General features: G+C 34.4%; 1 protein-coding gene across 1 annotated transcript in view; it reads right to left on the bottom strand.

Annotated features, from left to right (window-relative positions):
* Window positions 1-16,748, bottom strand: part of LOC144252189 (adhesion G-protein coupled receptor V1-like) — a 96,820-nt gene extending 80,072 nt beyond the window's left edge. Inside the window, 7 exon segments of the mRNA XM_077794683.1 lie at window positions 43-162; window positions 165-221; window positions 841-940; window positions 1,530-1,660; window positions 8,350-8,559; window positions 9,679-9,919; window positions 16,407-16,748. Coding sequence (XP_077650809.1) covers window positions 43-162; window positions 165-221; window positions 841-940; window positions 1,530-1,660; window positions 8,350-8,559; window positions 9,679-9,919; window positions 16,407-16,748 — 1,201 coding nt within the window.
* Between the last annotated feature and the right edge of the window lie 627 nt (window positions 16,749-17,375).

Raw genomic sequence — 17,375 nt, 5'->3', positions numbered from 1 at the left:
AGCCCTTGCCAGAAACCCCATTCATTCTAGAGCAATACAAACCCAGAGATCCAAATTCTCTGTTGATGAAAAGCTGAATTGTTATGTTAGCCTCCTGCAGTAAGACAAATCTTGATGAAAGAGCAAAATTTAAAACTCCATGTGGTTCATCACTGGCTTCCCAATCAAGACAGCTGAGTATCCTTGAGTATCAAGCAGAGCAATTCCTGCTGGTGGAACTCCTAAAAATATCAGGGACCCCATTAGGAAACCTAACAGCAATTTGGCATTAACATCTAAATATGTAAAACATATCCCCACTCTAAAGCATTTTAAAGTCACCAGAAAGGGTTCTCCTTTGTCACATCTCTACAGAAATCTCCAGGTGACAAAGATCCTGCATTCCATCCACCCTTCCAGAGAGTAAATCATGAAGTTTTCACTTGGCATATGTTATTGTCATTATTGATTGTATTTGTTATCTGAATTTCAGAAATGGAGTAAAATCTAAGGAAAGTACCTAGATGTCTACTCAAAAATGACTAAATTTGAATTGTTATATACTATACTTGGTCTAAAATCCAAATGAGTTTGTTGACATAAAATTAATTTCAAAATTGTCTACCCTTGAAATGTATTTCAGTCCATAAATAACTATTTAGCAAAACATTTTAGAGTTTTTTTCACTTGTCCACAAAGTATTCCCAATCCTGTGCTAGTGGTTTTTGGATCTAACATTTCTATGGAACAGACAATATTTAAAGTAACATTTTAAAAATTGATATTTAATTGTTAGAAATACAGAAAGCAATACCGTTTCTTTTTTGAAAAGAAAAAGTTCAAATCTGAATTCTGAACTACCTTGTGTACTGACATGGTACAGAATGACTCGATACACTTCTTTTTCCTCAGGAATGTTATCATCCAACAAATGCACCAATATTGTTTGATTCATTGTCCCCTATGTCAAAAAGAAAGAAATCCATCTTTGTTTTGTTACTGAACATAAACGATCTCCTCATTATATTAATCTTATAAATCATGCATTCAAACATATTTTCATTTAAAAAACATGTCTGTGAATTAATGAAATTAATTAAATAATAAATATTGACATGAAAAACAAGGCTTACAGCAGAAAGGAGCTAAGTGTGGAAGATTCTGAAGGCTGAGTTAATTAATGTAAATATAATCTCATGAGCACTATTAAAACCTTCACACAAAGCAGTAAGTTGGGGAGATTTTTACAACAGTGGTGAATAGGAAAAAAAATGAAGAAAGGGAAAGAAGATACCAATGTTGTAGAGATGTCAGTTACACAAAGTCCACTGTAGTGCACAGGCAGAGGTAATAACTATTTGACTTAATACTCAGAAAGTGAAAATGAAAAGAAAAAGAATGCATACATCATCAAAGAAGAATTTATACCAATAGGTGTGAAAAGAGAGACTGATGATAACTACAATACAGTGATGTTGATTTCTATCCCATTTTCCTCAACACTGTTTTTTCCTAGAAATTTATGGTGAAACTTTTCTTTGTGGTATTACCTCAGGAAAGAAGAGTTGTCCAGTAAAGTTAGCAATATTGAATTCTATATTTTGTCCAATAATTTTCCAGTTAACAGTAACATTTCCTCTACCAGGAGGTTTTCTTATCACATGGAATTGCAACATTTCTCCTGCAAGTGAAATGTCCTCATTGATAAGTACTTAATGGAAAATGAGCATTTACATTTGAACTCAACAAAACCCAAATCTCAAGCATGCAGCTACTGCAGCAACTTTTCCAAGAACATTACAAAGCTGATCTGTTTTATATTCTCTAGAAGCCTTATTCATGCTTATTGCTCATTAACACTGAAATTCCACTTCTAAATACTTTCATTCAGGAAATTCAGTATATAAAATTTATAAGAGCACATGCTAAAATGGGAAACACAAACTAGTATACACTCCAAAACATGCACCAGAACATGAATGTTCTGCAAGTCAAAGAAAATAATAAAGTCCTCATGATCAAAACTATAACATGAGCAAATTCTTTCTTTGCTTTTCAAAAGGAAACAAATTCCTTACACCGATATGCAATGTGATTTTACACAATGCATGCATAAAAATGCTTGCAAATACCTGAAAATCACATTTCTTTAGATTGTAACTTACATATACCATCAATGATTTTGTTTTATAGAAAGAAATACAAAGGAAAGGTGTCAAATCTATATATCAATGTCTGTAACTTCATCAAAGTCACAGTCATTTGGCCCAGATAACAAGTATTTTAGATACTTCACATTCCTGGTTTTTATCTCTATGTATCATTTTATCAAATGGGAGAAAATCATAAGAATTTCTTTTTCATATTGCTAGAAGTGGAAAGAAAATTGCTAAGAAAAATAAGCTGATGACTATGTGACTTGCTGAAAAAATACTCAATTCACTCGTTTTATATGATGATGAATACATGTGAATGTATTCTAATGAAAAATAAAGAATACTGTTATAGAAAGATAAACAGAACAATGCTTAAAAGGTTTAAAAGAACACATCCTTATTCAAATTTTATAACACAGACATATAATTGAAATCCACAAGTATGCACTTAAAAAGTCACTTTTACTCAGTTATCCAAATAGCTTTAGCAAGAACTCCAACATTTTTAAAACAAGGGAGTAAAGACAAAACAATAAAATGTAATATTTTATCAAACTACTACTGTTTATATTTCTAAAGATAATAAAATTAATACATATTTCTAATAGAAATTTCTTAAATAAAAATCATTGATTTATTAATTTAGAAACTATTATATTAATTGCTAAAAACAAAATAATTTTTCATACTAAATTTTAACACATAAATTTAATGTAATGAATCATTTTTGGAGAGTAGAGAATACATATAAAAAAGAGAAAAGCATTTAAAAAATGTTTCATTTTTGTTTCATTTTAAGTATTTCAATACAAACATTAGTACTCTAAGTATTGGCTTTTCCTTTTCTTTTCTTTTTCTTAGCACATAAATATTGCAAGTGAAGAATCAAATTCTCTAAAATATTAGGTATAACAGAAAAAAATGTACAATCAGCCATAATTGCCAGCATACTGTTTAATTTTTTTATTTGTATAACTCATTTGAATAAAATATAGACAGACAGTACTATCAAACTCTGGAGTTTCTCTATTGTACAAATTTCTTATAGAGCAACTTAGGTTGAAAAATAAGTTTGTTACTGAAAACTATAGGAAAATCCTTGAAGTTAAGATGTTTCACCTGCAATGTTGTCTGCTTACACAAATAAAAAGGTCCTAAAGTCATAGTTTTCAAATATTTATGAATCAAAAGTCTTATAATAGTTCAAAAATAAAATTATGATAGTTTGATTAAATGCAAAAAAGGCAAAAAAATCCCCACGAATAGCAAGAAAATAAAATGTGGGTCAATAAAGATCCATGTTGAAGGGGGACTTAAAATAATAAAAAAATTATGGCTGAAATTTGTATATGAAGATTTGGGAATCAATATTCCATTCTGAGGTTAAAATAAAAGTGAAATGTTGAAGAGAAGAAAAAAAAGTATTCCCACAAACTTACTATGTGGAAAAATATGCAGTATAACACTACTTTAAAAATTTCACTTCTGAAAATTTAACAAGTTGCCATAAAAATAACTTTCAAGAAAACATTGCAACAAACAAAATTCGAAGTATGGGTACAATGGGGCACACACACATACACACACATCCAGATAAGTTAAAAGTAAACAAAGTATTTCTTAAACACATAATCTTATAAAACTATTGCAAATTTATCATGCCAAAAGTAAGAATAGTGTGAAAATTTTTCTAAACCATAAAATGTTGAAATTGATTCTTCTTCCTAACACAGACACCTAGAAGCTAGGCCTATTTAAAATGTATCTGAGAAAAAAGCAGTGGATATACCACAGGGTCACCTTCTACCAAAACACAGAGTTGACCAACAAAGTTAAGGGAAAACAGAAAGACTCAGAAACAAGTGCTTAGTCTTCAAAATCTAAGATGAAAGACAGTAGGAAAATTCTTGAGAGTGTATGTTCAAGTTATCCCATAAGAAACATTTTCCTAGGTGCTATACTGCCTTCTGGTTTTTCCCAAGAATGAAAGTTGGAGGAACACCCTCAACTATCAAAGTCTGACCACATTACTTGAAAATCATCTTGATATAAAATTCACAAAGTCCACCCAAAGTGGACAACACATTTCAAGCTTCAGGCAAAAGATCTATCAAATAGTGTCTAGACCTAGCCTAATACAGATAAAGAAAATAAAACAAAAATGTTTCATCCACTCATTCCTCAAACCAAGATTCTTTTTATAAAGGTAAATGGCAACTAAGAGGTACATAAAATAATAGAAAACAAAATACAGAAAAATAGCTTAGTCAATAAATGATACATGATATATATGGATCACCCAAATTTACTGACTCTACAATGAAAAGAAAATGGTTAAATATTACAGGAAATATGAATAATTTGAATCATAGACTGTCAATGAGAACACTTTGAAAAAAACAATTTCTAATATAGCATGCCAATATTGGTAATTTTAAAAATAATTACATTTCTTATTCAAATCTTTATGTAAAAAAGCTTAATGCTGTCTTTAAGAAAAGAAAAAAATTTAAATCTATTGAACATAACATGATGATTATGATGCTGCTGAATTGGGTGAGTGAAAAATCTAACACAGGTTTATAAAAAGTACATTTATGCACAATTTGCAATCACAGTAAAGTCCATTGTCCCATATTTCTAAATTCTGTCCATTACATTTGGAAAAAGTAATATTTACCACTGGTCATCTCTCTAATTGCTTTAGGACAAAACATAGAAATAGGATTCCTCAGAATTCAATACATAGCAATTCCTTCCTGTAAATCACAAATGGAATTCTAGAGCCCAAAGTCCAGTATCATCCACATTTTAAATCTAATCACACAGATGAAGTTCCAACACTAGCCAGAAGCAATGTTAACATTGTTGAGAGCCCACAGAACACGATTTTACTCTATTTTATAGCAGTTATCCTTGAAGAATCACCATGAGGTTTTTATTAGTTCACTTTAGTAAACTCATCTTAATACACATCTCTCTATGAAGTTTTTGTAGTAGTATTATAAAGAATACATACATAAAATACTGAATTCTTGAGGTTCATTATGATTTTGAAAAAATAAAATTAATTTAGGCTGTCAGAAATGGCTTAGGAATAAAGGGGGGGAGTAAAAAAATAAAAATTACCCTTCACTTTTATTTGAAAGATGTAAAATAGCTATGGAGTGCTCATGCAAGCAATAAAAACAATTCAGTGTTTTCTTTCCCATACCAAACACATAATCATAGACTAGTATGCTGATGCAAATTTTTAACCAATAACCCACTTGAACCATGTATTTTAATTACAAATCCATTTTCCTCTTTGTGTCTCCTGCAGTACCCAGCTGTTGATAAATGAAGATACCAGAATATGGTTTTCAGGTGAAGTTCATCCAACCCAAAGAGAATACAGGTGCTGGTGTCTGAAATTTCTCCAAGATCTTTGGTGCCCAGAAGGAGAGCCTTGGTTTCTTTAGAAATTATGCATTACTATCATCACCACTAGACACTCACAGGATGCACGTGCACAATACTAGGTATCTTACAGTTAAAACTCCTTATGTTAATGCTGGACATTAATATTTTTTGAATTTTTTAAAAATGAAATTCCAGAGCTGGGGTTGTGGCTCAGTAGTAGAGCACTTGCCTCATATGTGTGAGGCACTGAGTTCAACTCTCAGCACCACATATAAATAAGTGAATAAAATAAAGGTCCATCAACAACTAAAAAAATATTTTCTTAAAAAAATGAAAAATTCCATCATATCACAGCAAAGCACATGTCTAGTCTAGCTCTAAATTCCTTGTTTCATCTAACCTTCCCTGGCCTTAGCTTTATTTGTAGCCTCCATACCATCAACACTTAAATTCTGTATTTATACAGTATTCCCTGCCCAAGTTTCTTCAACAAAGCAAAAGCAAATTCAATATACTCCTCTTTAACTTATTTTCTCCAATGTCTCTCCTTTCCTTGTTCTCATGGCCAAAGAGCAGTGATTCTCAAAATTTTATACTATAAAAAGGCTGGGGTTGTAGCTCAGTGGCAGAGCGCTTGTCTAGCATGTGTGAGGCACTAGGTTCCATCTCCAGCACCACATAAAAATAAATAAATAAACAAAATAAAGGTATTTTTAAAAAGAGAACACATGGAATACAAGCCCATAGATAATGCTTCTGGATGTCAAAGCAAAGTGAAACTGGTGTAAAAGTTTATCTCATCATAGACCATTAGCACTCTGTGAATGCAAATAGGCCTGAGGACATGAGGACACTGCTTTTTTTTTTCTTTTTTTAGCTGTAGATGGACACAATCCCTTTATTTTATTTATTTATTTTTATATAGTGCTGAGGATCGAACCCACTGCCTCACACATGTTAGGCAATCATTCTACCACTGAGCCACAACCCCAGTCCGAGGACCCTGCTTTGAGGGCACTCCCCAAAGGCCACTACATCCTTTAGTTTATCCTTAGATATCATCTTTCTATCCCCAATTTTTCTTTATAATCCATCCAGAGCTGCTACTATTTTCTCTAGCCCACTTGAAAATCTTACTTGTTGGTTACATTAGTATGAGACCCATTGATTACTTCCTTATTCTGGTAATTGATGAACATTTCTCCTTAGTTTCTTCTGACTCTCTTAGTCCTCTGAGCGATTACTTTCCCAGTATCTTAGCTTGCTGTTCTACATGATCACGTCCTTGATAACTTGTTTTCTCCTATGTTCCCAAAGATTGTATTTTCCTGATTTCAACTATTTGAAAATTCAACTTCTATCTCTGAGTTAGAAATAAAGTCTCTTACCAAATTCTTCCTTTCACATGGACATTACTACTCACATTCATTACTCTTTCAATTAAAATCACTTAATATATTTATCAAAAATCCTTGCATTATCAGGTTCTGCAGCAAATACAAATTCAAACAAAACAGTCTCTCCTCACAAGGTGCACTGTAGTGTGGGCTTTGGATCCAGTGTAGCTGGGTTTAAAGCTCCACCTCTTATCTCCAATTCAATTTCCTTATGTAAAAATGTTGTGTATTCAATTATACCCAGTTCATAGGACTGCTGCTAAAATGAAGTGAAATAACTGATGTGGAGCAACTATCACACAGAAAATACCTCATAAATATTCTTGTTGTCATTAATATTACCTATCCCAGCAGTGACATTTTATTTCTACTATGTTACAAAAAAATTTTTGATAGTTAGCGATTTGTCTTTAGATTGGGTTTATGGCAATTTGTTAGTCACTCTTAATCATTGTTGCTAAGACAACATGCAATTCTAAACCATTAACAATAGTAAAGAGTGTCAGAAAATGGCTCAAACATTTGCACAGATAAGTTCAATAAACTTGCAAGTTGGGAGAATATACTAAGGAGACGGATGGTAAACACTGAAATACATTCAGTTTCCAGCACAGTCACAAATTAGTTATTTGACCTTGTCAAGTCATTTAACTTCTCAGCTTTGTTTTCTCATATGTAGAGATCCATATACATGATCTATATCCTTTTTATTTCTTAATTCTTTAAGATAAAATTATTTAATTCCAAATACAAACTATGTGCTGAAACAATCTGTAAATTTTTTTGAATCTCAAAAGAGGCTTATTCAAACAAAACAGTTGTAATATCTAAAACACAAAAATTAGCCTATATATGATATGCAATAAAAAAATAAAGATTCAAGAAAATTACAGTGTTTCAAGACAAAAAAAAATACATATTACATAAGATTTTCCAGTTTGGCACTCTTTATAAAACATACAAAAATAATATAAAATCAAGGCTAAAATGTTCACTGATTTTAATCTAGTACTTGTTTTTAACAGGGAGCCACTAGTTCACTGTTTCATAGTAATAGCTACTAAAAAGCATATAGTATATTTGCCAAGAACTGTGCCAAGCACTTTATACTTATTAGCTCACTTAATCCTCATGAAGAAACCTATGAAATAAGTAATATTTTGCCATTTAACAGATGAAAAACCTGGACATCCCACACCAGTGGAGAGTGGCAAGCTGGAACACAGTATCATTCTATAAGCCTCCTACATCTAGTTAAGCAGTTCACTAAGCCTCCTCCCAAACATGTCCCGCTTGGATGAAAACACACAGTTCAACAAAATAATTAAAGGAAAAAAATCACAAGCTTTAAAACACTAGGCAAAAAATGATACCCATAGAAAAGAAAATGAATGTGCTCAGAAAAAAGAACCCACCTTCATGACCAATGACAGATTTGGAAGCAGTCTGAAAGCTAACAATTCCCGCCACATTGTCATTGGCCAAAATGTTCACTCTCACAGTGTCGGAACTGGGCAAAATTCTACTTCCTCCTTCAGTGTACACCAAACTAACTATGATGCTTTCATCATCCTCTGGATCAGAATCATCCAGAATGGTTAAAATGGCTGTCTTTTTGGTTTCACCTATAAAAAAAATATTAATGGAATTAAAAACCAAAGTTAAGAAAATCACCAATGTAGAGAACTCAAAAAGGCCCCAAATAATCTATACCTTAAAAAGTGAAGTAAAAAATAATGTGAGTTCATTATAATAGCTCAGTATTTTGGGCAATATTAACACCATTAAAATCAAATTTTCTTTGTTCATCTATATATTTTTTTACACATAAAGCACCAAAAATATTCATTAATGTGTAGAAAAGAACATTCTGAATTACTAAAAAGTTAAAGGGTAAAATTATTTCAAAGAATCATAGCTTTATTTCCTGGTCTTTAAAGAACAATGACCTAAGTAGAGAATAAGCTTTAAAAGCATTTTATATCTAAGAACAGTTCCTTTAAAGACAATGGGGTCTCATTCTCATTCTGGCATTATTGTGGAAAATTTTTAATCAGGTATTCAACCTAACACCTCCCTGAATAACCAGAAGCACATAGGGAATTGAGATCAAAATGGCAGAATGGGACAGGGGCAGGAAATGGATGACAAATACTGAGTAAAAGAACCAGCATGAATAAGATAAGTCTTTGGGTAATTAGACAATGTCAAGTACCAACTTCTAGGACGTAGAGCACTGTGGGAAGCAGGCAGAAAATAAATTCAAAGGGAGGCAGGATGGCCAGAGGGGCCTAGTAATTTGCTTTGCAATTTGATCTAGGACCCCAGTAGTAGATAGGGCACCAGTGAGCAACCTAAAAGCAAATACTGCATCTGTGGTTTTAGGTAGACACCAGTATTTCCTCTGCAGAATCTCAAAATTAGGTAAAGAAGACATACAAATTAGAAGCCCATGAATTAGCACAAAGACTGTTATTTAAAAACATTTTAATTTGAAAATAAGCATTTTCATCTGTAATATATGCATTAAGACTTAATGTTTATAGACCAGCTATTTGCTTGAAAAAAATCTCCTTAAAATAGCAACTTATTCTTCATTGCATCAAACTACATATAATCTTTTCCCAGTACCAATTTTAGTTAAGTACTTATTCATGTTATTACATATTAATAACTGTTACTAACTTTCTTGGGGGTCTAAGTTACGTGACCTTGTCTCATCCTGTAAAACAAAACAAACCTACCCACCTTATCAGTCTCCTCCACACTTGTGGATCTCACCACACAAGAACCTGGCCTCTCCTGTATGTTTGTAAGGTCCTGAGGGGCACTCTGAGATGCTGCCTTTGGAGGCAATGGAGCACGCCTCTTCTTGGGTGCATCCGATGGCAGGATGTTTGAAACATATGGTTTGGAAATAGTATTGGACCTCAAAAAAGTTGGGCGGTGCTTATTTATTAGAAGGGTTGCAGGAGCACTTGCAGTCTAATAAGAAAAAGACAGTGTCTATATGCAATTTCAAGATAAAAACCACTTATTTTATACAAGATTTGAAGACTCTTCTAAGATATTGCATAATAAAATACTTACTTGCTCCCACTTTTTCTTACTACATTGAAAAAAACTAAAAAAACCTTTTGTCTTTTTCCTTCATAATGTCCAGGTTTTGTGATATTTGGGAGGATTGAAAAAAAGAATAAAGTCATCTTACTTTGGTACAGAGAGTTGAATATTCACTTCCAAGTTTTTCTTCTCTTACTTTCCCTCTAAAACCCTATCTAATACACTAGGCATGGAGGTATAAGCGTAGAATCCCAGTAACTCAGGAGGCTGAGACAAAAGGATTCCAAATTTAAGGCCAGTTTCAGCAACTAAGCAAAATCATCTCAAAAATTTGTTTTAAAAAAGAGGGGGTAATAGGGAAGGTAACTCAGTGGTAAAGCACTCCTAGGTTCAATCCCTAGTACCAAAAACGTTAAAATAAATAAAAACAAAAACTTAAGCAGTAATAAACATTGTCATTATAATCTGAAATGAATCACTCAGGACTACTTTTATCAAATTCTCAAAGAAACAAATATTCCTGTTTCACAACATAGGAAACTTAAACTAAGATATACTCAGGATCAATAATCACAACTAAGACATACACTCAATTCTTTATGACTCAGCCAGTGTTGCATAATTACCAACATTTCAGAAGTATAATGAAAGCAGTACTAAGATGGAATTTTATAACTATGAGTACATACATTAAAAAAAAATCACCACAGCAAACACAAATAATCTAATGATATTTCTCAGGGCATTACAAAAACAGGAGCAAACCAAATCCAAAATCAGTAGCAGGAAATAAATCATAAATATCAGAACAGGAAATAAATGAATAGAAAGAATAGAAAGGATCAATTAAACTAAAAGGTGGTTCTTTGAAAAGATAAACAAAATTGACAAATACTTAGCTAAACAAACCAAAAAAAAAAGAAAACCCAAACAAATAAAGATATGAAAAAAGGATAATATGACACATATCACTGAAATTCATGGGATCATTAGCAATATTGAGTAAAACTATATACCAATACACTGGAAATTCTAGAAGAAATTAACAAATTTCTGGGCCCAGATGACCTACCACAATCGAACCAATAGGACATAAAAAATCTAAATAGATCAATAATAAGCAATGAGATTGAAGCAGTAATAAAGAGTTTCCCAACAAAAAAGTATAAGAACCAGATTCATTGATGAATTTTTACCAGATTTTTAAAGAACTACCACCAATGCTCCTCAAACTATTCCATGAATTAAAATGGAAAGAAACCCTTTCAAACTCATTCTGCAATGTATCACCCTGTTACCAAAACTTGATGAGGATACAACAACAACAAAAAAACTATAGACCAATGTCCCTGATGAACATAGATGATATATATCCTCAATAAAATACTTTCAAATGGAATTCAACAGCACATTAAAAAGAGCATATATCATGATCAAGTTGGTTTCATTCCTAGGATGCAATGATTGCTCAATATATATGAATCAATAAATGTAATACAGCATACAGCACATAAATAGAATCAAGAATAAACATCACATGATCATCTCAACAGATGCAGAAAAAGTCCTTGGTAAAATTCAACAGTCCTTCATGATTAAGTTCTGAATAATTAGATATAGAAAGAAGATACTTTATTATAATAAAAGCTATATATGATAAACCTATATCCATCATCATTCTGAATGGGGAAAAACTGAAAGCATTTCCTCTAAAATCAGGAAATAGAGTATCTATTCTCAACCTTTTCATTCAGTACATTGCTTGAAATTTTAGCCAGAGCAATTAGGTAAGAAAAATATATAAAGTGATATAAATATGAGAGGAGGAAGTTGAATTATCCCTATTTGCAGATAATACAATTATATTCTGAGAAAATCCTGAAGATTCCACCAAAGAACTCAAAACTGATAAATAAATTCAGCAAAGTAGTAGGGATACAATATCAATATACAAAAATCAATAGCTTTTCTATATATCAATAATGAATGGACTGAGAAAGAAATCAGTGTTTCTTGAACAAGGAGTCGAAAGATTGCTACAGTGAAAATTGGAAAGTAGTGAAGAAAGAGATTAGAGAGAAGAAGATGTAAAGATCCTCCATGTTCATGGATTGGAAGAATTAATATTGTTAAGACAGCCATAGTACTGAAAGTGATCTATGGATTCAATGCAATCACAATCAAAATACCAATGACATCTTTCACATTTCTTCACAGAAATAGAAAAAAAAATCCTAAAATTCATCTGGAATGAACAAAGACCACAAATAATCAAAATCATTCTGAGCAAAAGGACTAAGGATGTAGGCATTGTAATCCTTTATTTTAAAATATACTATAGAGACCCTCATCAGTATACAAAATATGAAGATGTGAATTTGGTGTCAACATACCTTATATACAATTAAAGATATGATAAATTGTGGTATAAAGGTGTATTAAGAATTGTAATGCAAAAAATAAATAAACAAATGACTAAACAAGCAAATAAATAAAGTATACTACAGAGCTATTTTAATTAAAAAAACCTGGTGTAGACATAAAAACAGATATCCATGGATACAACAAAAAAGAATATAAAGGGGCTGGAGTTATGGCTTAGCAACAAAGTACTTGCCTAGCACTTGTGAGGCCCTGGGTTCGATCCTCATTACCACATTAAAATAAAGGTATTGTGTCCAACTACCACTAAAAAAATAAATATTAAAAAAAGAGAATATAAATATAAATAACATATATCTCCCTGTTTACAGATAATACAATTTTCATTGCAATTTCTCTCTCTCTCTCATATATATATATATATATATATATATATATATATATATATATGAATGAATTGAGGACCCAGAAATAAACCCATGTATCTTCAGACAGCTGATCTCAATAAAGTGCCAAAAGTCATATACTGGAGAAAAGCCTTTTCAACAATTATACTGAGACAACTGGATATCCACATGCAGATGACTGAAACTAGATTTCAATCACCCTGAAGAAAAATCAACTCAAAATGGATCAAAATCTTAATTTAAGACATAAAACTTTGAAACTACTGGAAGAAAACATATAGGAAACACTTCAAAATACTGGGACAGGCAATGATTTCCTGAATAGTACTCTGATATCTCAGGAAACAAAAGCAACAATTGACAAATACGATTACAATAAATCAAAACTGCTGCACAGCAAAGGAAACCACCAAGAGAGTGAAGAGAAAATCTATAGAATGGGGGAAAATCTTTGCCAGCTATTCATCTGACAGAGAATTAATCTTCAGAAAGAACAAATATTCCAATCAGTAACTGGACCAATGAACTGAACAGACATTTCTCAAAAGAATACAAATACAAGACAACAAATATATGTAAAAATAATATCTTTAGCCTTAATAAATCACAAAAAACTACATGGAGATTCCTGTCACCCTATTCAGAATGGCTCTTGTCATATAAATCAACAAACCAAAGCAAAAGCAAAAAATAAAATAACAAATGCTAGTTGAAATGCGGAAAAAATATGAATCTGCATAAACTGTTGATGAAAATGTAAATTATTATAGCTGGTATGGAAAACCGTTTACAGATTCTTCAAAAAAACTAAAAATAGATTTACCATAAAATACAACTAGAGCTGGGCATAGTGGTGCATACCTGTAATCCCAGCAGTATGGGAGGCTGAAGTAGGAGCACCAAAAGTTCAAGGCCAGCCTCAGCAACTAAGCAAGGCCCTAGCAACTTAGTGAGACCCTGTCTCAAAGTAAAAATAAATAGGGGATGTCAATGGCTAAGTACCCCTGGCTTCAATCCCTAGTTCCCCCCTCCCCACCACCAACACCAAAAAAAAATCCAAATAGACCATTCCTTAGTGTTTTTTCAAAGGGTAAAAAGTGGGAAGGAGATGAATTGAAGGAGAAAAGAAATTACTGGGAAGGGGAAGGATACTGGGGGGTGGGCAAAGAGCAAGAGAAAGTAGAATGGAGGGTAGACATGATCAAAATATGATACATGTATATATGGAAATGTCAGAGTAAGACCCAATATTTTGTATAATATATATTGATAATAATAATAGTAATAAAAATGCACAAGATGATCTTGAAACAATTAAGAAAACTGTGAAAATATATTGGAGTTCATGTTAGAGGGACTCAGGATGGTTTCTAATGCAAAAATCTGAACAAATTTGGTGTCATGATTCCATAATTGAAACAATCACATAAGTTTCATTCTGTGCTTTCATAATGATACTAAGAAAAGAACGCTTCATCATGTTCATGCTAGAGAACAAGACCATTATTTAAAAAAAGCATGTAAAGAGAAAGAAATTATCCCATTTTCATGACCTTTTCTGACTGAATTTGATCTAGGGAGTCAAATTGCTGATATGAGTGAGTTTGTTTTATAGAAATATCTCAACAAACAGTTAAAAGTAATGTTTACATACACTCTTGTCCTTTATCAATTACTGTTTAAGATGCAGACAATAATTGTTTTCTAACATTAGAAAAGATGATAACATGTTACTGTCAGTTAATGGTAACACAAAAATAATACCTATGAAGTTTTCTTTCTTTTTTCTCTATTTTTTGGAGGCAGAGTCTCCCTATGTTGTACAGGCTGACTCCTGGGCTCAACCAATTCTCCTACCTCAGCCTGCAGCGTAGATGAAACTACAGGCGAGTGCCACCATGCCTGGCTACTATATTCTTGCCAGAGATGTGTCACTAAAACCTGATTAAGGCTCTAGATTTAATAGTCAAATTTCAGGAAATAGAGGGGACAAAGAAACATGTGACAAGGATACATCACCAAAATTTTGAGTAAGACAAACTATAAAACAAATGACCTGGTTTTGTCAACAAACCAATTGCAAATAAAAAAAAATTAGGACAGGAATAAATTTCAAAAGCATTCTTTTACAAAAAAAACAAGGGTTTTATAGCAAATCACAATGTAATTTCAATGACATTGAAAACAAAGCACTGTGTGTCAAAATTTGATATAGCTAAAGCAGAGCATAGTAAATATACATTCTTAAATGTTTATTTAAAATAAACGTTCAATAAATGAAATGAATCATGATAATGTAGGGACTTCTCTAGGAAGGCAAAGATAGTACCAATAAATATTAATGCAATATGTCTTGATAACATTAAAGAAAAACTGTATTCCACAAATGAAAACTCATATCTGATAATCCAAATATTAATTAAGTAGCATGCATTCTGCATGAAAAGCCTAACAATAGTAACAATTAATAATGATGAACAGGTGGATAGGACTTCATGTTTAAAGAATTTTTCATAGGCCCATTTTACTTTTTAGAACATCTTTTTGAAGGAGTTATCAACAGTTATAATTCTAAGCCCTTCTTATTTGAGTAATGCCAGCATTTGCTCTATAGATATAAAGAAATATAAGCAATGTTATCACTCGAATTCACATCCAAGGAGCCAGGTGATCAGAGATTTGAATAACTTGCACAAAGATACACAGGTTATACATGGTAAAACTAAAACCAATATCTATTTAAAGACTTTCTGTAATACTTGTGGTTTTTCTTTTTTATACCGCTATTTCATTTTAAGATAGAATCCCCTAATAAATAAATATATATACATACACACAATTAAGTTTAGTTAGAAGAACAGGTAGAAAATTCATATGGCAGCACAATAAACAATATAACCAGAGTGCCAAGCATGGTGGCACATGCCTGCAATCCTAGCTATGGAGGAGGCTGAGGCAGGAGGATCACAAGTTCAAGGCCAACTTGGGCAATGTAGCAAGACCATGCCTCAAAATAAAGCAATTCTTACAAGGGCTGGGGATGTAGCTCAGTGAAGAGCACCCTTAAGTTCAATCCCTAATACTGGGAGAATATTTATTTATTTATCTGGAGAGTATTTCAAATAATGATTTTTCCAGACATCTTGTCATCCTCTGCACTAGTTAACCCATCTTCCCTAAAGTTCTATGTAGGTATCACTACAAGTCAAAGTGAAACAGTAAGACAAGTGAAAATTTGAGCCTATTTTAAAAAACAACTCCATACTATAGTTTCCAATGATACCAAACAACCTAAAAGCTGAGGACACTTACAGCACTTTGGATTGACCTGTAGACACTGTAAAAAAAAAGCTTTCTTAATCTTATTCAGAGCACTCAATCATCTGTAAAATCACAGACTTCCACTGCTGGAAGGTATAGTAGCAACCTATACATTCAACACCTTTAAAATGAGGTACAAAGAATTATGAAATTTGCTTAGTGTTAAATACATACAGAGTGGCAAAGTTAGGAGCAGAAGCCAAGTGCAAGTAACAGTGCTGTTTCTGGAAAGAACACAGAAACCATTTTTTTTTCCAATTTTTGTGTGTAAAGGCAGACAGGGGGGAGGGGTCGCTTACCTCCAGCGCTTCAAAAGGGACAAAGCTGGTCCTGGCAAACCCATCGATGATGTCCTCTTTGGCCAAGGTGGACTCGCTCCGCTTCCTCCGCTGGGGGTCTGGGCAGGACCCAGAGGAGGACCTGGGCTTCCCACTGTCTTCCTTGTCCGAGCCCATGACGAAGCGAGCCAGGGCGCCCGAGTCCAGCCGGCCCCCAGACGGACCCGGGAGCGCATCTCCCGGTCTCGCTGCGACCGTGACCGCAGCTTTTTGAGCAGTCCAAGGCCCTGATCCGGTCCATCCATAGCTCTGCCTCGCCAGGGTCCCCGCGCCCGCTGCCCGCGCGCCACAGGCTCCTGGCATGATTGGTCGCACAAAAAAATTGACAAGGAGCTCTCCCTCCCGCAGCACGGAGTCCCTCCGCCCCGAGCAGATGCTAGCCGCCCGCACCCGCCAGCGAGCCCGCAAAGGTCACAGCAAAGTGGGGGCGTGGAACTTCACCCGCACTGGCGCAGGAGAACGCCCCCGCCGCTGCTCACGCAGGAAACTCACCGCCCGGCTGTAAGAAGTCCAAGCCGAGCAGCCAGCAGAGGCCGGGCTGGGCAGCGGCTAACAGGATCCGGACCCCAGGGCATGCGCACTGGAGCGGCCGGGCCTGAGCACTGGGGAGAGCGGGGGCAGGGCGGGGATCGCGCGGGGGGGGGCGAGAGCGAGGACGGGGGCCCGAGAGCGAGGACGGGGAAGGGGGGGTGGAGGGCGAAGACGGGGGTGGACTGCGAAGGCGAGGACCGCGCAGGGGGGAGGGGGCCGAGGGCAAGGACGGGGGGAGAGACTCACCGCCGGGCGGTAAGAAGTCCAAGCCGAGCAGCCAGCAGAGGCCGGGCTGGGCAGCAGCTAACAGGATCCGGACCCCAGGGCATGCGCACTGGAGCGGCCGGGCCTGAGCACAGGGGATAGCGGGGGCAGGGCGGGGATCGCGTGGGGGGGGGC

This window comes from Urocitellus parryii, unplaced genomic scaffold (genome assembly GCF_045843805.1).
Source record: "Urocitellus parryii isolate mUroPar1 unplaced genomic scaffold, mUroPar1.hap1 Scaffold_37, whole genome shotgun sequence".
Lineage (NCBI taxonomy): Eukaryota > Metazoa > Chordata > Mammalia > Rodentia > Sciuridae > Urocitellus > Urocitellus parryii.
This window is presented reverse-complemented; position numbering and strand designations above follow the sequence as displayed.